This window comes from Antedon mediterranea, chromosome 7 (assembly GCF_964355755.1).
Source record: "Antedon mediterranea chromosome 7, ecAntMedi1.1, whole genome shotgun sequence".
Lineage (NCBI taxonomy): Eukaryota > Metazoa > Echinodermata > Crinoidea > Comatulida > Antedonidae > Antedon > Antedon mediterranea.
The window spans coordinates 29,448,401-29,471,875 of NC_092676.1; the positions used below are offsets into that span (position 1 = coordinate 29,448,401).

At 34.8% G+C, this 23,475-nt stretch overlaps 2 protein-coding genes across 4 annotated transcripts in view; both read left to right on the forward strand.

Annotated features, from left to right (window-relative positions):
* LOC140053878 (cilia- and flagella-associated protein 47-like) overlaps positions 1 to 9,325 on the forward strand; it is a 37,539-nt gene extending 28,214 nt beyond the window's left edge. For both annotated transcript variants that reach the window (XM_072098611.1, XM_072098613.1), the window contains exons 43-50: positions 997 to 1,101; positions 1,289 to 1,445; positions 2,610 to 2,871; positions 3,341 to 3,606; positions 4,088 to 4,259; positions 4,818 to 4,979; positions 8,104 to 8,272; positions 8,591 to 9,325. In XM_072098611.1, coding sequence (XP_071954712.1) covers positions 997 to 1,101; positions 1,289 to 1,445; positions 2,610 to 2,871; positions 3,341 to 3,606; positions 4,088 to 4,259; positions 4,818 to 4,979; positions 8,104 to 8,272; positions 8,591 to 8,815 — 1,518 coding nt within the window. In that variant the 3' untranslated portion in view covers positions 8,816 to 9,325. The remainder of the gene's footprint in view (positions 1 to 996; positions 1,102 to 1,288; positions 1,446 to 2,609; positions 2,872 to 3,340; positions 3,607 to 4,087; positions 4,260 to 4,817; positions 4,980 to 8,103; positions 8,273 to 8,590) is intronic.
* A 1,538-nt stretch (positions 9,326 to 10,863) lies between these two features.
* Positions 10,864 to 20,477, forward strand: LOC140054386 (gastrin-releasing peptide receptor-like). Of its 2 annotated transcripts, XM_072099361.1 has the most exons (3): positions 12,176 to 12,360; positions 18,132 to 19,223; positions 19,265 to 20,477. In XM_072099361.1, the coding sequence occupies exon 2, from the start codon at positions 18,155 to 18,157 to the stop codon at positions 19,208 to 19,210; it is 1,056 nt and encodes a 351-aa protein (XP_071955462.1). In that variant the 5' UTR covers positions 12,176 to 12,360; positions 18,132 to 18,154; the 3' UTR covers positions 19,211 to 19,223; positions 19,265 to 20,477. The 2 variants fall into 2 exon arrangements, with proteins under 2 accessions (XP_071955464.1, XP_071955462.1); XM_072099363.1 differs by lacking the exon at positions 12,176 to 12,360 and adding an exon at positions 10,864 to 10,960 and having other exon boundaries at positions 18,132 to 20,477.
* Positions 20,478 to 23,475: the final 2,998 nt, after the last annotated feature.

Sequence of the window (23,475 nt, forward strand, 5' to 3'; positions counted from 1 at the left end):
TGGGGCCCCTGGTGTAGCACTCCTTGCTGTGTAGTTGCATTAGACTGCTTATGCTCTGTGGCCCCTGGTGTAGCACTCCTTGCTGTGTAGTTGCATTAGACTGCTTATGCTATGGGGCCCCTGGTGTAGTACTCCTTGCTGTGTAGTTGCATTAGACTGCTTATGCTCTCTGGCCCCTGGTGTAGCACTCCTTGCTGTGTAGTTGCATTAGACTGCTCATGCTCTGTGGCCCCTGGTGTAGCACTCCTTGCTGTGTAGTTGCATTAGACTGCTCATGCTCATGCTCTGTGGCCCCCTTAAGCTCTGGGGTCCCTGGGTGTGCCAGTAAGCACTCATAGCCGCTGTTTATCTGTCATTCTTTGAACTCATATAAACAGTAGGAATCATGTCTATATTATCTTTTCTCTTAATAATTAATTCAACTTTATTCTTCAAGCTAAAAATCTCAACATATCTCTCTCTATTCATAATTTGTTAAACTCCTACCAACTATATTCCTCACATTACAATCTGTAACTGCTTATCTCGTTCAACTTTATTCCTCAATAGTTAAAGACCGCAGGCTCCTTTGCTATAATAAAACGCCTACCAACTTTATTCCTCACATTAAAATCTGTAACTGCTTTATCTCATTCAACTTTATTCCTCAATAGTTAAAGACTGCAGGCTCCTTTGCTATAATAAAACGCCTACCAACTTTATTCCTCACATTAAAATCTGTAACTGCTTTATCTCATTCAACTTTATTCCTCAATAGTTAAAGACCGCAGGCTCTACCTCCATTAATTAATGGCTTCAAAACCTACCTATTACTACTGTATCATTTGCTTTATTCATCAATATTCATAAAGCATTAGCCTGAAAACTCATCTATTTTTTCTTTGTTGTGATCAAAAGTTTAATTAATTACATTTGATTTTAAAGCATCTTGCTGTACCATAAGAATTGTTTCTATTAAAATAAATAATTTTAGTAACTCATGTTTGTGTTGTTTAGATTGTGTTGGCGCCAAATTCAACAATTGAGGTTCCGCTTCAATTTATGCCATCGTCGCTTGGTCAGAGTAATCACACAGCTAAAGTGGCGTTCACCTGTCACCAGGTATAGTGTCACTTTATTGCTAAATATTAAAGCCTTGTCTACACTATCAAACTTTATGTGACAAAAAAATGTCCTATTCAATTCAATTCAATAAAACTGTATTATCCCAAACTTTTATCCCAAATTCATTTGGTTGTGGTATACAAAGTTGAAACTGTATACAGTTTGTATGTGTTTTGTTTTCTAGCTTGGTGAATGGGTATTCATTGCCTCTGGTACCGGACTCACTCCAGCGCCTCTAGATCCCGTGAGCGTTAGCGCCACCTTACACTCAAACACCTCGTTACTCATTCCATTTAGGAATCCAACCAATGAAACAGTTTTTGTTGATGTTGTCCTTACTGGTGAGTTAAAATAGCTTTCAACACACAATAATGGTATAACAGTAAATGGCATGGATGAGATATATATCACCCACACCATCCCAGTCTTATTTTTGGTTCATTCATCCCTGGAGGGAAAATAAACTTTGCATTTAACAAATTTCATATTTTAGTTTATACATCCCTGGAGGAAGTGAAAATGAACTTTTGTTTTAACAAATTTTATATTTAGTTCGTAGGATTAGGTGAAGATAAATTTTGTTTTTAACAAATTGTTAATTTTGGTTTATATACATCCCTGAAGGTATTGAAAATAAATTCTGTTTTTAACACATTTTAATTAATAGCCTATAAATATTCATTTTGTTGCATGCATCATTAGATATTTTTGATTTATTACAAAATGTAGTATTGTTTGTTTTTTTGGATACCTTATTTCTATCCTGCGATGATTCATCATTAGCTATTGTAATGGCCTCCATGGAATTCTCAACAGTTTCATGAATTTTTGTATGTTAACTTTCAGTCTAGTAGTTTGTACTGTTTTTCATATTTTTGCATTGTTTTTAATTGTTTGTTTTGTGTCCCCTTAATAGGGGTTATACTGTGTAATACTATGAATTTGAAGTAATCATTTATGGTTTTCACCAATCTATTTTATTTATTTAAATTATGTAAACTTTGTGTCACTGCTGGATGTGGCGTCCCAGCGAAAGTGATTGAGTTTGCTGTTGGAGTGCCGCCGGGGTCTAGCATGTTTGCTGTTGGAGTCCCGCCGGGGTCTAGCATGTTTGCTGTTGGAGTCCCGCCGGGGTCTAGCATGTTTGCTGTTGGAGTCCCGCCGGGGTCTAGCATGTTTGCTGTTGGAGTCCCGCCGGGGTCTAGCATGTTTGCTGTTGGAGTCCCGCCGGGGTCTAGCATGTTTGCTGTTGGAGTCCCGCCGGGGTCTAGCATGTTTGCTGTTGGAGTCCCGGGGTCTAGCATGTTTTTTATTTTATTGTTTGTATTCATTGTTTGTTCATGTGAAATCCGGAAAAATAGATTTGAATCATAAAACTATTGTTTTATAGTTAGGAGTACACCATGTATGAGGTTAAATACCTACTAGTACTACGTATGTGGTGTACTGCAAACTTGATATCAATAAAAAACCTACAATGAACATCATGTTTCTTTATTTTACAGATAACACAGATTTCCTTCACGCCAATCTAGATCACCTGGAAGAACGTAACCAAATCAATCCAGATTCCGCATTTTGTCTTCTTCTCAAACATTCCACTAACATTCAACTTGGCCCAAAAGCTACTCTAGATGTTCCGTTTACATTTGTCCCTGGTAACATGCGTTTGCACGAGGCACTGTGTGTCGTGTCAATCCGTCGTATAGACAATTCTGATTGGTTGTATGAAATGCCGGTCGATCCTAATCACCCTTATGGCCGAAGGTGAGGAAATCTTTATTCTTAATTGGTAGTAATGTTATTCTGATTTCTGCCAAATTAACCTACGGTAAGGTCACCAAAAGTTCAGACCATGATAACTAGGACTTAATAAGTGGGGTGAATAAACTGAGAAATTACTGCCTTCATCTCAAAGGTAAATTAACATAGTTTAGATGGGTTTTAAAAGGTTGAATATGGAATCTGTTCCATTTCTAATATTTCCAGTTGATGTCATTTGTGGCTTTTCAGTTCCAATTATTCATCTAGTTTTCTGTTAATTTAATTGAAAACTTCTTTCTCTTTGTATTTTTTTTGGACGAAAATAAATGTTATTTGAATTTAATAGAAAAATGCATGATGTGCTTCATAAGTTCCAATTAATTATTATTTTATTTTTTAGTGTAACCAAAGCTTTCCTACCTTATTATTTATACTTTTAATAATATTTTTATTAATTATTATTTATTTTTAGGTATGCGGATAAAGCGGACTATCGATCCGGTATGAAACAGATCCGCTGGATTTACCCAATACACGGAATCCCAGAATCCCTTCCAGTAATCGATCAAGGAGCTAAGATCAGCTGTCGAGCAAGAAGTCGTATTGAGGAGTATCTGGAAGTTTCTCTGACGGGTGCTGTTCCAAGCTCTGCTACTGGTTACAGGCCGATAAGGACTAGATCGATCACTCCAGAAGATCTGCAGAGATCAAAAACAGAAGGTGTAATTGTTGGAGAAGGTAAAATCAACTATAAATTTGTATTTATTATTTTTATTATTATATATTTTGGCAAATTGCCAAGGATAACCATAAGCGAATTCATTCACTATGCTTCTTAAAGGAAGCAATCCTGTTCACAAGACAAACATACACAAGGTGCTCTACATAAACAAAGTCTTATTACAATTCTTTGGGAGTGGAGTTGTAATTTGTCTTGCAAGAGTTGGTTGGAGAGGCATGCCTTTTGCGATAGTTGGTTGGAGAGGCATGCCTTTTGCGATAGTTGGTTGGAGAGGCATGCCTTTTGCGATAGTTGGGTTGGAGAGGCATGCCTTTTGCGATAGTTGGGTTGGAGAGGCATGCCTTTTGCGATAAAGTAAATATAAGAGCACTGGATGAAAAAAGATGTGTTCAGTTTGGGGAGGCATTCTCCCTGCAGTGGTGGCTTTGGGATGATTAAGATGGTATATATATAAATAATAAATATGTTTATCTTTAGGTAACAAGATCACTGAAGAGTTTTCATACAGACTGATTTATGGTAGTGAAGAAGAAGAAGCAGGAATGAAGCATTCTGTCTCATTAACCCTTGTGAAAAAAGTTAGAGATAAACTAACAGGCATTGTGAATCTAGTATTCAATGTTATATACGCACCATTTAAAGTAATGAGGTAATTAAAAGTTACTTTTCAAATTCTACCTAGGTTGCCAAGGATAGCTATAAGTGAATTCATTCACTGTCTTTCTCAAATGTTATATATACGGTATATATAATATGTCCGACTTCTGTCGTAAACGACAATGTCAATTAGTCTTACATTCATCTGAATGATGACTAAGCCAGGATTGTTTAAAGTACATTTGGCTGGTCCCAACATTGCCAGTGACCACCTTAACCAGAGGAGAGGCATAAGCAAATACGTCCTGAGGCAGATACTAGATGTAGGGGCTTTCTCAAATGTGGCAAACACGTTTACAAGACAAACATACACACAAGATAAACAAAGTCTTATTACAAATGCTATATGTAGAGTTATCATGATAAAGATATTTAAGGGAGCTTGCGATTTGTGATGACCAATGACCTACGACCAGGTCATGTCAATTCATTGTGTGAATACAAGAAAGTTAAGACATAATTTTGATTGGTTTTCTAGTTCCAGAAGGACCAGTCATCACAAATTGAGAGCTTCCACTTAATTAAAAACAACCATCTTGGTTTTGTATAGGTACGATGTGCAGTTGTGTATTACAGCAACCACTGGCGGAGTCTGGCGTTTCCCTGTCACCTTCCAAGCCACGGAAGCCATCGTTGATGATGTCATCACTATCGAGTCGGTTGGTCTTAACCGTGAGTCCTCTGTAGGATTCAGATTAACAAGCCAAAGAAAGTAAGTGTAATGTATTATAATGTATTGCTTAATTTTGCATAGTCATAGTACATATTAGGCAAATGATTCAGATTTAGATTTATTTATTTGGTCTTTGCGGAAATTCATGACAGGCACAAACAAGTGAAGGGTTGATAATTAAGATAAATAAGTTTTTTAAATATTCTTAAGACAATTAAGAATGAATAAAGTTTTAAGAAATGTAAGTATGACAAATTGGATAGAAAAATAAATTGTTTATCATGACTTTTTAGTGGCAGTTTCATTGCTGTTGGTTGTGAACTGAATAAAATTAAAATTAAATAAAAAAAATCTTCCAACTTGTTTACATATAATAATCCGTGCACAGCCATTGTTCAGTTTTTAGTAATAGAGTTTTTTTTTTAAATCAATGGTATGTTCTTATTATATATAACATAAGAGAACAAATTGTTTTATGGGATTAGTTTGGGATTGCAATGCAGGATTAATGTAGTTATCTTAATGTTTATTACAACAATTACAAATCCTAGATTTTGTAACAATCCTAAATTCACAATTTTGGATTTATATTGTGAAGTTTTTTGTTAGTCTCTATGTGACCATTATCGTCTCGGCCTTGTATGTTTGGTCATTTAAATGTAGTTATTTTAATGTTTATTACAACAACAATTACAAATCCAGGATTTCGTAACAATCCTAAATTCACAATTCAGAATTTATATTGTAAAATTTTGTGTTAGTCTCTATGTGACCATATTATCCTCTAGGCCTGGTAGGTTTGGTCATTTAAAGTACTTGAGCTAATGTATCCGTCACGCTTAGTGCATGTGTGAACACAGGTTTACCATAAAGTCCCATGTTTATTTGAATATTAATGTGCTTTTTTTCCTGTGATAGCAATTAGCACACTGGAAGTTCAATTGTTACAAACCATCATCATGTAGTGTCCTCAATAAATGCCACCTAAATCGGTACCTAAAACAATGTTGTATTCCCTCAGTGGATGTACATCTAATGCTATCCAATTTCTAACACAGATTTAAAGTATAAGTGTAATTGAATGGTAATTATCGTTGTCTCGTATACTATGTTATTGTAATTCCCACAACATTATCCAATATTGGCGGTAAATGATAATCATTAGAAAGTATCTTCACACACAGTATAGATATAAACTTATTATTTTTCATTGAAGTCAACAGATAAATTCCTCTCCTATAGTATATTTCTTATAGTATATGTATTATTGGTAATACCTTAGTTGTGCCTTATAAACCCATTAGTGAACTTTCTTAGTGGTGTAACAGGGATAAATAATTGACCTTGGAGGGAGGTTTAAGGGATATAAAAATGCTAGACACTTGCTGGGACTGTATGTATTACCCGTATGGTTCCAGGGGCTGCGACAACTTATTGTGTTTTGGTTTCATTTTAATGATGCAGACCATGGGATCTGCTAAATAGATAACCAAGTTTTAACGTGTTTTAAACAACTTTAAATTGTTAAAATATGTTAGAAGCCACTGTATTATTAACATTGCTGGGGGTCAATTAAAGGTCAATGCCTTAACAGCTGATATTATAAAAAGTAGGAACAAATTGTTTTATCTAATTTCAGTAGTGTTTACGACTTAAATATAATGGCAGTTTTAACATGCGGCGCGGCTTAACGCCATCTTGGGTATTTTATGTCTTGGTTAAAAAACCTATAAAAATGTTCCTAGATGACATGATTTCCGATGACACTTAAGCTAAAGTACGTCATCGATAGTGAAATGTATTGCAGCCTTTCTTACATTAATTTAATTTATTACTCTTGTTAGATTTACGACATAACATATAAAATTGTAATTTTTCATGTTTTATGACATTATAGTTAGCAAAGAACAAACGAAATTTGCAAATAAATAGGTTATTAAAAATACTAAAAGACTACACAATGACCGGCACGATTGAAATATCATGTGAAATTTTTCAAATGGTACGCATTGCGACTGTGTTGAAGGTCTATCATTATCTTCATTTTGGGAGGGTTGATGACAGACACATTTTATACTCTGTATTCTTTTTTCCGAAATAAAATGAAAGACGAACATTATATCGACTATAGATACAGTCACAAAAAATTGATCAGAATGGTACATACTTTGATGCAGACGCAGATTACTTGACTGTTGTGAAATGAAAGCGTGGTTATGTGGACTTTACATGTTGTTAGCAGCGCGATATTTACATCTCCCTGTTTAATATCACATTGATATTGAAAATTTAAAAAAATCGGAAAAGCTACCTAAACTTGTAAATGTTGTGACCAGAGTGTGAACTTCTCAGTCATTGGTATTTCATGGCCAAGGGAATCGTTTTGTTTGTTGTTGTTTAATTTAATACTTCTCTGGGCATTTGAATGTCTTTGTGAACTTCAAAGTTGACATATTGATGTATCAGAATTTCCTCAATGTATCTTGCTACATTTCACAAATATGCCCACAAGTTTATCTTGTTTGCTTACAAAAAAAAATTATGATTTATATTTTGTTTTTAAAACTTTGTTGAGAAAATGTTTTACTAAATTATTTCTTAAATATTTATTTACTATTCTCTGCTTTTTGATATTTAATCAATCTGTGTACAATTACAAATCTTGTTCAAATATTCAAATATTCTTTATTCATCATCAATCATGAAAATATACAGCAATATATGAGAACATAAAATAAAGATGAAAAGGAAACACATAAAAACTCAAAAGAGCTTGATTAATTGTGTCCCCCTACGTCCCTAACTAGCCTAAAAACTAAAACATAAATAATAAAAAAAGCTAAATCCTGCAACAAGTATTATTTTAAAATTATTTGTAAAATGATAATAAATGTTCTTTAAACAATGATTTATGCTAGAAGACATCACCCCTCCCCCCCAAAAAAACCCCAAATAAATGAAAAACAGTCTTACAGTACGTAGGGACGGAACAAAATGTTGCCATGGCCATAGTCTATATATTTCCCCTTGTTCATTTCACAGCAAAGTATCCCTTTAATTACATAGGTGTGTCCCAAAGAAGGGTGTACTCTACTTTATTCAATTTTATGGTTATTTGCTTTAATATAAGATGGAAATTGAAACACTTCTGTTTTATCGATAGACATCCGACGTTGTTCAACGCTTACTTTGTGGCTGGTAGTGATCAAGAATTCAGCGTAGCGCCACAAACTGGTGAATTACAGCCTCTGGGAACTAAAGGCACACTCATTCAACTAGCATTTACTCCGAAGGTTTACGGCAAAAACTATCAGGCTAAACTTGTTATCCAGGTGCGTTATATTTAACTATTTGTTTTACTTATTTAGTAGTCACTGGTTGGAGGTACACAACTAATAGGTGACAGTGGCTTAGGCTGCTTTTGTGCTTTCCTGGCAGCTAGTGACTATGATTTTATTTGTTCTTCTTGCGTTGTGCTTGTTTAATTTGTTGATTTGTATTACATTTTGTAAAATGTATCTTTTGCCTGAATATATATAATAACAATAATTCATCCTACTTTCAACAACAATGTTTGTTAGATTCAGGGAGGGTGGTGGGTTACATTTTGGTTGATGTATGATTATAATTAAAACTGTTTTTTATTTTAGACATCTGATATGCAGTGGACATATGATTTGATTGGCACGACACCAGAATACACACCGCCCTCAGGCCAATCACAGAAGCCAATTGCAGGGCCGCATAACGCGCCTTTAAAAAGAGGAAAACATCGCAATTTTGTGCGCGACAACTTACAACTTACTACCACGGCTGTCTCGTCCCCCGTGAAAGGAGCACCGATTTTAGGAAACATAAATTTGTTGGATATCTAGCTTTTGAATTGCAATCTTTAAAATTCGTCATTAATAAATAAAACATTTGGAATGATATATAGAGCAGAAATAATTGGATTCCTTTTGTTGTTGAATTTTTATTAGCAAAGTGTTTGTACATAATATAATATTTATTCAATGCTTTCTACATCATTTCTGGATTTTATAACTGTATCTGTTAACACTGCATATAAACCAGTGAATTCAGAAGGGTCTTAGATGACGTGCCTAGTTCTTCAATATTGTGCCCAAATATGGTAGTGATATGCCCAAATATGGTATTGTTGTGACATCATCATGTCCATATATGGGCACATCACATTTTTTTGGTCATATAACGATTGATTAACACTCGCACTGTTACCTGTATTTGAGCATACCACTACCATATTTGAGTACATCACACATTTTTTGTCAAACTAGTTTGATAGTGTAGTTTATGCCACAAAATGTGTTTAAGCATATGCTGTATTTCAAGTTAACCTAAATAAAATTGTGTCAGCGATTAAATATGTATGATTGAAAAGAGTATAACTTTTATTATTTAGAAGTGATTGAAAAGAATGTGTTTGTAAATAGTATTTCAATGTGCACATATTTAAATTAGATTTTATTGATTGAATATATTATTGTTGCATATTCTGTGTTTGCTTAGTTTTTATTTCGCGATTTCAATTCAATTCAATTCAATTTCTTTATTGCTGCAAATGCCATCAAGGGCTAATATCCGCTTAAACATACTACATCATACAAACATAATTATACATATTTACATTTGAGTCTCACCCTATTCAGGAAAGGACCCAGAATTTAAGGTGTAACGAGTAGATATACAGAAACGTCCTTTGGGACTCATCAAAAGTATCCCTTTGATAGGGAGGCTGGAATTCTTGAAAATTGCCCCTCTTTCTCGTGAAACTGTCCCCTTAGTCCCAAAATAGGGGTTACTGTAGGCTAATTATAAGTACACTGTTACATTTTTCTATAGAATTAAATAAAGTCACGTCCGAGTCCGTGATCATGCCCTTATTCTTTGATTCTCTCCCTCATCTTTTGATTCTCTCCCTTATTCTTTGATTCTCTCCCTCATCTTTTTATTCTCTCCCTTATTCTTTGATTCTCTCCCTCATCTTTTTATTCTCTCCCTTATTCTTTGATTCTCTCCCTCATCTTTTTATTCTCTCCCTTATTCTTTGATTCTCTCCCTCATCTTTTTATTCTCTCCCTTATTCTTTTTTTCTCCCCATCATCTTTTGATTCTCTTCATCATTCTTTTTTTCTCTCCCTCTAAACTTCAAATGATGCATTCTCAGTGACGTTAACAAAATTAACTCGCTTGTTTTCTGATGAAGATCTGTCACTCGTTGCCCGTTTTGAGCACCCTCAACCAAATGAATCAATCAATCTACACCTTGTAACTTCAACGTACATTCGTTCGTTATTGATGATAAGGCGAATGGTGATTATCAACATGAAACTATAAAGTTCGAATGAATACGTAAACATGATGAGATATGTTACCTGCATTAATCCTCGTGGGTATTTTAGTCTGCAGGTCGTCTGAGATGTCGTAATTCATCATGCTTAATGAAGTACTTAGAGGTAAGTAGGTAAACAAGGCCTAACTTTTTCTGTTCTGGTTTATTCACTGCATTGCAGAATAAAATAAATTGCGTTATACATTCAAATAAACATCTATAAGAATATAACATTTCTACAAAAGTTAAATGTTAAGGCACAAACGCCGCGAGATTATAAAACTGTGCAAATGAGCTAGTATTTTATTTTTAATTCGTAACAGACAAACGACGAAAAAATAGGCCTACATTAAAATGAATGTGCCAAAATAAAAAAAATAGTTTAGATACGCAATAACAAAAAAGGGCAAAAATACACCTAAGATTATAAAACTATTGAAAGGAATTGGGGTTAATGCACTGCCACTTAAAATGTAAATAATGTAATTATAGATGATTTATTAACGTTTATAAATCGAATAAAAACATTTTTGTGATTAGACATTATTTGTTCAATTCATTCATGTTCCAGAGAACTTCACTCAATGTGGTATAACCTTTTTCATTTCCTCACCAGATATTGATGCCATGCCTGTAGGCCTTGTTATCTTGTCTTCGTGTGCCCTGGGTAAGTTCTTATTCTTACTTTGACATTTCAATAGTCCTTGATATTTCCAAAACTGGAAAGCAAGCGTCAATGTTGCAAGTACACATCAAACTAATTACAACATCAAAACTATTTGAATTCACATGAGAGCGTGTTTGTAATTAATGTTTAAAGCGACCGTATTTGGAATTAGTTTGAGAAGACGTTGTGGGCCATGAATGAATGAAATCAATAACATTGAATTGAAATGTCATAGCTACTGTTTAATATGCGTTAATGAAAGTTCATGCAAAATGTTGCAAACATTAGCAACGATTTTTCAAATCTAATGTAATTTACAAGGTAATACATATTATGTGTAACCTATAAGAACAAGCATGTGTAACAACCAGCGACACATTTTATAATTAAAGCAATCAGTGAAAATTAAAAATCGATTTTTATGAAATTTTTACATAAATCTAAATGTCATTTTCTTATAACTGAAAACACAATTCTATAATGAAAATGTTTTTACTCTCGCATATGGTTGAAAGATTTGCATCATCGTTTAAATATATGTTCTCAGTGTGTGTCGATAACTTTTTGTTAGATTTGTTGACAACCGACTTAAAATAAATGGACTAGCGCCACCTTAGCTTACATGTATAATATCTTAGAGGGTATAAGATCTTTGTTAGAGGGGTCACGGTGGATAGAGGGGTATATTTGTGAAGTGGAGCCTCGTGTGTAAGGAGAGCCAAAATGTTTTATATTGGGGGCTGAAAACTGTAAAACAACTGTAATTGCATTTTCATAATTATTCATATCAAAATATAACTTTTATTATATAACCGTTTTTTAAAGAATTGTCTTATGAGAAAGTTATGTTATATAGTCACAACCCGAGTCACAAGTGTAAAATCCTAAGTCGTGAGAATACAACTAACAATTTATTACGCGTCAGGTAACCCCAAAGAAACGCGTCAGGTACCCAACGAAACGCGTCATAGCTCGCGATACAACGCGTTCATGTCGAACACATTTTCAAGCTTGTTACCCAATGTCATACTTTTATATAACGCGTTTACTTGTAGGCGTGGTTATGTATTAGGGCGAGCGTTGACGCTTTATGTTATCAATTCCATCTATGATTGGCTGCCCGCCGTCGATAAAAATCATGATAACACGTGATTTGGCAATGTAAATAAATAAAATGATTTCACTAAGAAATAAATAGATTTGATACATCAAGCTGTAGGTTTTGTTCCTGATACTTACAGTATTAATCAAGGTATTCCAACACACACTCGACGACAAGGAGTACTGATAATGGGTTGAAGATCCGTTTGAAATCATTACGACGCATTTAAAATCTATTATCTACGAATTCGGATATTGCTACTCTATATATTCTGTTTTGGAATGTTCTCACGAAAATAGTAAGTACATCTATTCCTATATGTTATTTTATTATTTGCCTATTGGAATAGGAACATGTATCGTAGTTGTTTATTTTGGTATATTTTTGGTCATTATGGTGCTGATCGCATCGCTGACATATCTGCATGAAGGTAGTCCTCTCAGAATAGGCACATGTTATCAGAGAATATCATGATGATAATGTAATTTTGCTGTGAACTTTACTGATGTTTAAACTCATTACCGCATCGGATTAACTCAAAGGATGTTTGGTTTGTGTGTACGTCTAATTATTGTACAAAGTTCATGTTTTGTTTTTTATTAATGCTCTGACATTTATAATAGGCTGTGACTGAATGATTGTCACATACTTCCTAATATGAAAGCCTCGTCCATTTAAAAACTTATCCAAATTGTGTTTATTCATAGCCAATGTTTACTATTCTTTAATTCCCAACCACCACCAGTGGTATATCAAGAGTGACTCATTATGTTTAACCCGTTTAAACAAAACAATCAAGGAGCCGATCGACTGTCCCTTTTACTTTTGCTCGCGTTATCATATTTGTTTATGCAGTATTCTCCCGAAGCAGGTTTTGCAAGCTAGATTTACAGGTTTAAATTGGCTCCAATCGGTATATATTAAAAAGGCCATATACATGGCTGCAGTCGCGTGGTCAAATTTGAGTTAGTGTTTACCGACCGACCGACCGACCAACCGACCGACCGACATAGTAACCCGTAGAGTCGCGTTTGCACTCAACTAAAATGGTGTAAGAAAAGTATACTAATATATTTATTATTATAAACACTAGTATTGTGGTAGGTTTGGCAGTCATTAAAAACATACAGTAGACTAAGAGCCTATATTTTGTCATTTGGACAGACAAAGTACAATAATTTGACTTCTTTGTAGGCTAGTTGATTAGTTAAAGTATGTATATCAATAAGTAGGTATTTATTCCCTCCATTTGCCGAACTTAATTGCTATATTGGAAGAACAGTAATGGCAAAATATATAATAATGTAGATCGTAATACATTAGATACTATTAGTAGTTTGTTGATTTCCTTTTCTCTGCCGACCTTTTAATATCTTTCTCTTCCTCCCCGAAATAATTGTACCTATACTTTCATTTTCTTTAAGCCTCTCTGTCCCAAAATGGTTGTTACCTTTAAACCCACTTGGCGCACCTTCTCATTTCCTGATTTTGTTGTATGAATTACAGAGAAGTTTATTTTCAAATGTTTGTTTTTTAATATGTTCAGTAATAATCACAAAATCGAAGGATAATCTAGAACATAACGTTCTCATTTCCTTTAAAATCCTCATTTGATTAATTTGAAATTCTAATTTCCAAGGCTTACGCACGGACTTGGCTTAATGTATTCTTAGGAATTCGTGAATGATATTACAACGTTATTAGCTTGTTTGGCAATGAAGGCAACTCACGAAAAGGTTCTCAAATACGAACACCTATTAGTTAAAAAAAAAACTTAAGGAAGAATACCGTAAAATAGAATCACAAACATTGTTAGTAAAAGAAGTAGGCTTAGAGGCCTAAAAATGAACCGTTGCCATTTTGAAAATGTGATAATGTCAGAAAGACGTGAAAATGCTTTTTGGGGCACAATACATAGGCCTACTATTAATGTATAATAATGTTTTATTATAAATATGGTATGATGTAAGCCAAATACAGATAATTATCACATTTTATAGTTCCTTTTCCTTTTTCTCCATCATTTTAAGAGAGGCATCACTTTCTTACTATTGGTATTATTAGCTATTTTTTAATGTCTGTATTCAGTTAAAAATAAAAAATTTGAATCTAAAATTGTCCATCGGAATTGCATAGCTGTCGTAAAAAAACATTATCATTGGTGACAATTTAAAATAGTAAAACCCTATTAAAAAAACAACGATCTTTTTATCATGGCCTTAAGTTCGTCACCTGGAATTAGCGATAGGTAAGTACCAGTAGGTCCCCTGACATCCCACAAATTTGTTAGGATCTTGCAAAACATCTTATTCGACAAGTTTAAAGTCGTAAAATTGTCGCCACGGTTCACGGTTAGGTTACATCCTGTGGTGCGTGCGGTGATTATACAATGTTAAAACAACCCATTTGACGTTTGTATCGTGAGTGGGGTACTATGAAGACGAGAAGGCCGTTAAAGGGATTTGTAATCAAGTTTGGTTTCCACTAGCTAAGCAACGCAAGGACGTGACGCAACGTACAAGTGATTTGACCACAGTCACACAGTCACAGTGGCTTGTGTTTGGTCAACACGCTTGCGTTGCGTTTACTTCCTTGTGTTACGTCCTAGTTGGGAACCAAGCTTAATATAAGGAACATATCTGGTAATATTCTGAGGTAGTACGATTTGTATAGTTTTTGCTTTATTACAGGTCTATATCTTCTATATAGACCCACAGTTCACAAATACATCCCATTCAACTTGTTGAAAAGACAACCCAAGAATTGTTCTTCATAAAAAATATAGTTTGAAGTTTTACAAACATTGAATGCTTAAATTAGTATAGTACCTTTGGGGGGCCGTGTTCTATATGTTACTGAATAAACTCCCCGATTGGGACATTTGGTACACAAACATAATTATGCCACTCTTCCATAATATATAATGCCAATCCAGGAGCAAGCACGTTAAAATAATAATTATAATAAAATAAGTTGACAGGTTAAAGTCATTAAATATCGATATAGCTGTTAAAATAGTTATATCTTGGATGTAGTATTCCCTTAGTACGAAACCTTTAACCCGAACCTTCAAAATAAACGAAAGGGTAAATAGAAAAGCCAGTGAATTTAGGACCTCCTGTAGATGACGAAATGAGTTTTCATCGCCAGCAATTCGGCACGTAATACTTAAAGATGTCTCCCAAAAACTTTAAAAATGAAGAATAAAATCAGACTTTAAATAGGTTATTTTGTAGTTTTAACAAAGTTATCACTTCTAAAAAGACAAAAGAACGAATAAACCATTTTTTGCTTTAAATTACTTTTTTTTCGAGGTAAATAATTTTTTTTTTTATTCAGTTTTGGGTCAAATCTTTATAAAATAACTATTACGTGACATTAAAATGGCATTATAAAAAAAAGTGAAAAAAAATATTTATTTAATATTTTTCAGGGGCACAATGTATATCTTTAAGTAACAGCAAAACAACGTGTTACGCACATGAAGCGAACGCAAGTAATTTAATCCAATCACGAGCGACAATTCTTATAATATTTAACGTTCTTGATCTGCGCCAGTTGATTCCCAATGCATCGATTCTGCGATGTCTTTTTCGAGGAATTTACAAACGGTTTCTTTTACCATGGGAATTCCTTAAATTTGGTTTGTTACCTCAGCCTATTTTCATAATGTTAAGCTCCAGTGGTGTTCGGGTTAAGAAAATGGGCGTTTCTTGATTCTGGCCGATACCAATTATTATAATGTTAAGCTCCAGTGGTGTCCGGGTTAAAGCTTGGTTCCCACTAGGACACAACGTAAGGACGTAAGACGCAACGCAGGCGAATTGACCGATCAAAAGCAATAGAATATTCGAACTCTCGCTTATGATTGGTCAATTTCCTTGTGTTGCGGCTTACGTCCTTGTGTTTCGTCCGAATTTCGTTTCGTCAATTAAGAAAATTGGCGTTGATTCTGGCCGATACGAATTATCATAATCAACATACAGTTATCCTGACCACCTGTATCGTGATCTTCTTAAGCTTGAGTTGCCACTAGGATTCAACACAACCAATCACGGCACAATGGGATCGCCTAAACTGTCGATTGTGGTTGTCATCGCTCCAGTAACAGTTATTCCCTTATCGTATTCCCTTATCGTCGTATTGAGTAAAAAAAGAAAATTATCAAATCAGACGGCGTTTCTGTAGTTCAAAACCTCAAAATCTGGAGTTTAATGAAACACTTTCTAAGTAATTAGTAAGTTGTTTCGCCGAAGACAAAATTAGAAAAAAAATTATGTAACGAATTTCTTTTTAAAAGCAGCTGTGTTTTGGAATAACTGGTCTTGATACAGACTAGGGGCAAGTCAAACTGATAGGATGGTCATGGGATAATTATGAATTCTGTACTCGCGTGTCAACTTGACGGCACGCGCGCTCAAATACTGATAGGATGATCATGGATGATTATGAATTCTTTAATCGCGTGCCAACTTGACCACAAGTGCGTTCAAATACTGATAGGATGACCATGGATGATTATCAATTCTGTACTCGCGTGTCAACTTGACTGCACGCGCGCTCAAATACTGATAGGATGATCATGGATGATTATCAATTCTGTACTCGCGTGCCACCTTGACGACACGCGTGCTTAAATACTGATAGAATGATCATGGGATGATTATCAATTCTGTACTCGCGTGTCAACTTGACTGCACGCGCGCTCAAATACTGATAGGATGATCATGGATGATTATCAATTCTGTACTCGCGTGTCAACTTGACTTCACGCGCGCTCAAATACTGATAGGATGATCATGGATGATTATCAATTCGGTACTCGCGTGCCACCTTAACGACACGCGTGCTTAAATACTGATAGAATGATCATGGATGATTATCAATTCTGTACTCGCGTGTCAACTTGACTGCACGCGCGCTCAAATACTGATAGGATGATCATGGATGATTATCAATTCTGTACTCGCGTGCCACCTTGACGACACGCGTGCTTAAATACTGATAGCAGGATAATGGGATGATTATGAATTGTGTACTCGCGTGCCACCAATTTGACGACACGCGCGCTCAAATACTGATAGGATGATCATGGGATGATTATCAATTCTGTACTCGCGTGCCAACTTTGACGGCACGCCGCCATATGTTGATAGATAGATGTTTATATCGTAAACTTGACATTCGCTGTAATTAATGGAATTGAGATATCGTTCATTCAGTTCATGATAAGTGCTGACATTCATCAATGGACAACTGAGTTCGTTATGTAAACTGTTGCGTCATCACGATAAGCACGTCATAAATTAGGTTTTTTTAAATTTCATTTCATTTATTTTTGTCTCCATAAAAATACGATTTTTGTTGATTAACTATATACAGACTTTATTTTTTTTTTTTTTTCATTTCATTTATTTTTGTCTCTATAAAAATACCGATTTTGTTGATAAATTCGGTATACAGACTTTAAAAAAAAAATTTATTTCTTTTATTTTTGTGTCCATAAAAATACAATTTTTGCTGGTAAATTATACAAACTTTATTTTTTAATAAAATGATCAAATTATTAAATAGGCCTATAGCTGATAATTCGCAATATGGCGGAATGTTAATAAAAATATTGTTTAGGCCTACGTTCTAGTTATTTCAGTAACAAATGTTCATGTTATTTCTAACGTTTCATCGAACCTTTCTATATTTGTGACAAGCAGCTTCAGTAATTCATTGAATTTGTTATGTGATTTATAACTATGTTTAAATGCATATAAATAAATTCCAACTGTTGAAAAAAAATAAACTGTTGAAAACTATAATATAAACTGTCTACACATGTGAATAAATGCAAGGTTAGTGGGTCACAAAACAACCCCATAGAAAGAAGGATACTACGACAACTTATGATTTGCCGCCGCAATTAATGCAACGTAAAGGATTCTACTTTACTAGTATATGGTGTATATTTGAAGAGGTACATATAAACTGCATGTTGTAGTATTTAGGAGATAATTTACCATCAAAGGGTAGAATACAGAATCATAGTTGATGGTTTTATATCTTTAATTTTTTTAGAGTAACAATCAAAAGTGTTCAAGATGCCGGTAGAGGAGGGAGTAGTCTATGACATTGAGTGGGTATTGGCCAACTACAATGGGACGATATATTATGAAGATGCCCAAGGAAGTACTGAAAACTGGAGACTGATAACTACTACGTGTGTAGGTACAATTGCAGTGATTGCCAACGTTCTGTTGCTGTTTATTGTCGTGGTCATGGTAGACACACGTAAAAAGCCTTCCATGATACTGGTTGCTAACATCACAATCGCTGACTTACTCATGGTTATAAATAGATCCTTCTACGTCGTCATTTTCTACACGTATGTGGGCCAAGATCTTGAACGTACAGAGTTTTACTGTAAATTTAGCAGCGGAACTTATATATTAGCATTTACTTGTTCAAGTTATACGCTCGCGTCTCTTGCGGGTACGCGTTACCAGGGTATTGTGCGTCCTTTTGGGAAACTCTCTCGGCATCCACGTAGATTCAGACATATCTTGATAACCTCTGTCGTTATCTGGATTATGTCAATATTAATAAGCATTCCACAGTATATTTTAGCCACGAATGGCAACGATACGTTTTCCGACACGCATCAGTGTGAATATCTACCGCATTTTACAACGCTTGCCAAAACGCACGAGATTCTCTTTGTAACCCTTTCTTACATTTTGCCTCTTTTTATAATTGGATTTTGCTACGGTGGAATCTCGCTTTATTTACGGAAGTCGTCACGAGAATTACGCGAAATGGACAAACATTCGTTAAACGTCACAAAAGTGGTCAAGCGTCGAACGCGTCTGGCGAAATCGTTTGTGTGTGTCGTAATCGCTTTTGCTTTGATGTATTTTCCCAGCATGCTCTATCGTATCCTTGTACAATTTCAAATCGTAGGTCACAATACGGCGTTGTACATGAGCGGTGTTGCAACCATCACGTGTTATTTAAACACCTGCGTCAATCCAATCATGTTCTGTTTTTTCACCAAGAATATCAGACAGGGATTCATTGATATGTTTTTCTGCCGATGGAAGAAAATTAAACTCTACAATGTGAATTCTACAAACTCTAGAACACGAACGAAAACGTAACAAGTTAGTAGACCTATGGAGTAAAGAATAATTATTCTTTACTCCATGGTAGACCTATGGCAATGTGTTGGTTTTTTGTTGATGGAAGACAACAAGAGAGTGCCTTTGAAAACATATTATAATTGTTTCAGTGGGACATATTTTGTGTAGTAAAATGCTGGAAATATATTGTTATAAAAAGGTTAACTTTTCTTTTTAATTCAGTTCTCAGGCTTTGTGTTAGACGGGTTTAGGCTATATATATATCATTTGTCGGATATATGCAATACATATGTATGTGTTTGATCTATTTAAACATAGGAACAAAGAAAATAATTAAGACTAGACATTTTGATGAGGGGTTTACTATTATTAGCTACATGAAAATTATAGTAGTTTAAAAGTACATTTACATATCGGAACTTGTCGGAACTAGAATTCAGTCTTGATGAAACTATAGCATGTTAACAGGACGAAATTCTTGAAGAATCTATGGCATGTTAACAGGAGTAAAAAAATTGATGAAACTATGTTAACAGGAAGAAAATGTTGATGAAACTATGGCCTGTTACCAGGAAGAAAATCTTGATGAAACTATGGCCTTTTAGCAGGAAGAAAATCTTGATGAAACTATGGCATGTTAACAGGAAGAAAATGTTGATGAAACTATGTTCTGTTAACAGGAAGAAAATGTTGAAAATATGGCCTGTTAACAGGAAAGAAAATCTTGATGAAACTATTGCCTTTTAATAGGAAGAAAATCTTGATGAAACTATTGCCTTTTAATAGAAAGAAAATCTTGATGAAACTATGGCCTGTTAACAGGAAGAAAATCTTGATGAAACTATGGCATGTTACATGAAGAAAATCTTGATGAAACTATTTTAACAGAAAGAAAATCATAAAGAACTACGGTATGGCCTTTTAACAGGAAGAACATATTGATGAAATTATGGCATGTTAACAGAAAGAAAACTTTGATAAAACTATGGTATGTTAACAGAAAGAACCTTGTTGAAACTACTTCTTAACAAGAAGAAAATCATGATGAAACTATGGCCTTTTAACAGGAAAACAATCTTGATGAAGATTATGTTTAAATTTGAATAGAACGACTATTTTTCAATTTACGTATACGTGTGTGAAAATGTATAACGCGTAGTTTTATAGGTTTTCCCTGTCAAATGAGGCTATTTATTTTGTAAAATTCAGCAAAATATTTTACATTAAAAATATATTACTGTTAAATATTTGAGTAAGCTGTGGTAAAGTGTAGAATTTTTGTAAAATTCGGAACAGATGTATAATAAATATACCTATATAATACATTTAATAGTGTTTTATAGTTTTTATAAGGTTAATACGAAAATGTGACCTTAGAGTGTGCCAATCTCTTGGAGACAATTTACATTCTCAAGACGACAGGCCAGTCAGCGACGAACCCGACAAGTGTCGGAAAGCCAACCATGCTAGTCAGGTGATGTGTAATAATTTTAAATAAACAACATTAAAGATGAAATACATATTGAAATAATAGAAATAATTTGCTCTGTAGTAGACCCTAAAGCTTGGTTCCCACTAGGGCGCAGCGCATGCGAGTTGACCAATCAAAAGCGACAGTTTGAATAATCCATCGCTTTTGATTGGTCAATTGGATTGCGTTGCGGATTACGTCCTTGCGTTGCATCCTAGTGGGAACCAAGCTTAATAAGGACGTAACGCAGGGGCGACGCAAGCGCCACTTTTGACTGATCAACATTAAACTCACTAGCTTCTGTTCCCGCTTGGACGCAACGCAATGAATAGCGAGAACCAAAGCGTTAGAGCAGAAGCCAATATGAAAACAATATTTCATTTCATACTTGTACTTCTCTCGTTTAATATTGAAGTCAATCAGTCTATTGCGTGCAAATACAATTCCCAGTAGAGAGTTTTATTTTTACATTCCGGGTCATGATGTAGTATTTTCGAATTATTTACTTTATCACCTGTCATAATTGGTAGTGATACTGTACTAGTGTTTGCATCCAATATTGTTTTTTTACGACTTTATTTCGTGGAAAATCTCCGATAACGAATACCACAGCCAACCGGAATATCGTAAATTCTTCTTCTTGTTACGGTGACTTGTAAGTGACATGGCAAAACGTTTATGACGCCGCGCTGCCGTGGCAGTTACATGCCGCCACAGTTTCTGTGAGAGGATATTCTGAAAAGAACCAATACATAATTATAATGATGTATGATACTGTAGGCCTAATAGGTTCAATTTTTGATCGAAGCAAGATTCCGGCGTTGACGGATTTGAACGGTATTTAATTAAGTAATAGGCCTATTCGATTGAAGGCCTCCATGTACCAAAGCGCGTGGGAAGGGAACGGCGGGTTGTTAACTAAAGCTTGGTTCCCACTGGCGAAGCAACGTAATGCAACATACGCAACGTAAGAAAATGCTCTTCCAATAATTGTGTTTCCCCTCGCCTACTTGAAATCAAGAAGCCTGCACAGTTGTTGCGTCGTCAGTTCCACTTGTGATTACGCAATACATCCCTTTGCGTCGATACGTCGTTGCGTTGCGTCCTAGTGGGAACCAAGCTTAAAGATTACATTACATAGACATTTAAATCATTTTTTTATAATTTGTTTAACAAAAAAATAGAAATAGCTGTTCTGTTTTGATAAGTTTTTGATAGTTTGTACATAATTTAAACTTATCCACATGTATCCAAAGAAACATTTCACATGTTTACCATAATATTTATGTTATACGTTTTTATGTTTCTGGTCCTATTTCACCCATTTTTATTTGAATAATATATTTTATGAAGTCTCCCACTGAGAAAAAATATCAAAAGCCAAACTATTTAACATTTCGTCAATAGAAGTTTTACGTGCAAGAACTCTGGGCCAAAAATATCCGTCTGCATTAAATTTTCGTTTCTTTTTTTTTGTTTGTTGAGCGCTCGTCCAATTGTGCTTTTATTATGAAAAGAAAGTACATATTATATTAATTATTATTAATCGATTATCGTCGAATTGGCGAGAGAAGATGAGCTAACGATAGGCACGCCGAGAATAGGAAACATCTCAATAAACCATTGTCTATACAGACAACCCGACATACCGTACCGACAGAACAGGGAATCAGTTATAGGAAACGCCTGAACACATCGAAAGTAATTATGGAATAAGTTATTATGAAGAAAAGTAATCTGAAACTAATGAAGGCAAAATTTGATATGTCACGTCCGATGGTGATGACCCGTGCCTGAGGAGAAGGAAGGATCCGTTGAGATGTATGATTGACCCAGGTTGACCCGGGGGCAGAGTATAGGCCCACACGTCTGGTGACGGTATTGAGTGATATCTAGCCCGAGGAGTAGCGTCTAGTGGGGAGATTTATCTTGTTTATCACAGCTTGAAGAAAATTACATCATTTTCTCTCTTTAATACATGGTCACCGCTCAAGAAACAAAACGCACAAAATAACAAAAAGAGAGCAAAATACTAAAATTTTAAAATCGTGAAAACCGGGTTTCATATAACGTTGTTTACAAAAAATGAGTTAGAATTGAATTAAATTCCCGTCGTAAATCAACCAAACCGATTTGATTTCAAATAAAAATTTCACTTATTTGATTTCAGGAGAGGCAAAACTCCCACACGACGCAATTTGGAACCCCGAAAACAAGTGTAAAAGCAAATTTACACAGACGAGCGGTAACGTAACAAATATAAAATCTATGTTATTCCTTATGACCATTTACACACAACGCGGAGAGGATGGGTGGTTTACGCTCTGAGGAGGATAGACACAGATTCTGCGTGGGACAAGCTACTCGGTTTTCCACTTACCGTTACCGCTCGTCTGTGTAAATTGGCTTTTAAGCGTCTTTTCATACCTGCTCCGGTCCGGTTACAATAAATAAAATCGAACCTCAATGTTTCGTTTTCACATGAATAAAATAAGTATTTATTTATGGTTTCCACAACGCTCCAAATTCGATTTTATTTGCCGAAGCCGGACATGAGCAGGTGTGAAAGACCCTTAAGGCGGTAGATGACAGTGGAGTTATTATTAGTTCGTAATACAATCAACCAAAACAATAGAACTGCAAAGGGATTCATTTCGTTGTCTCATAAAGATACTATAATTGTATTGTATAAAGCTACCGACGATAATGCTATATAGTATTACACTCTTTAATAGGCCTTATATTATCTATATCATTTGCGGTTTCATTTAACGGCTTTAATAATTGAAATCTTCATCTAAAACTAATTCAC

Excerpts from the sequence above, each read along its gene's own strand:
- LOC140054386 (XM_072099363.1), top strand. The coding sequence starts at position 18,155 with ATGCCGGTAGAGGAGGGAGTAGTCTATGACATTGAGTGGGTATTGGCC.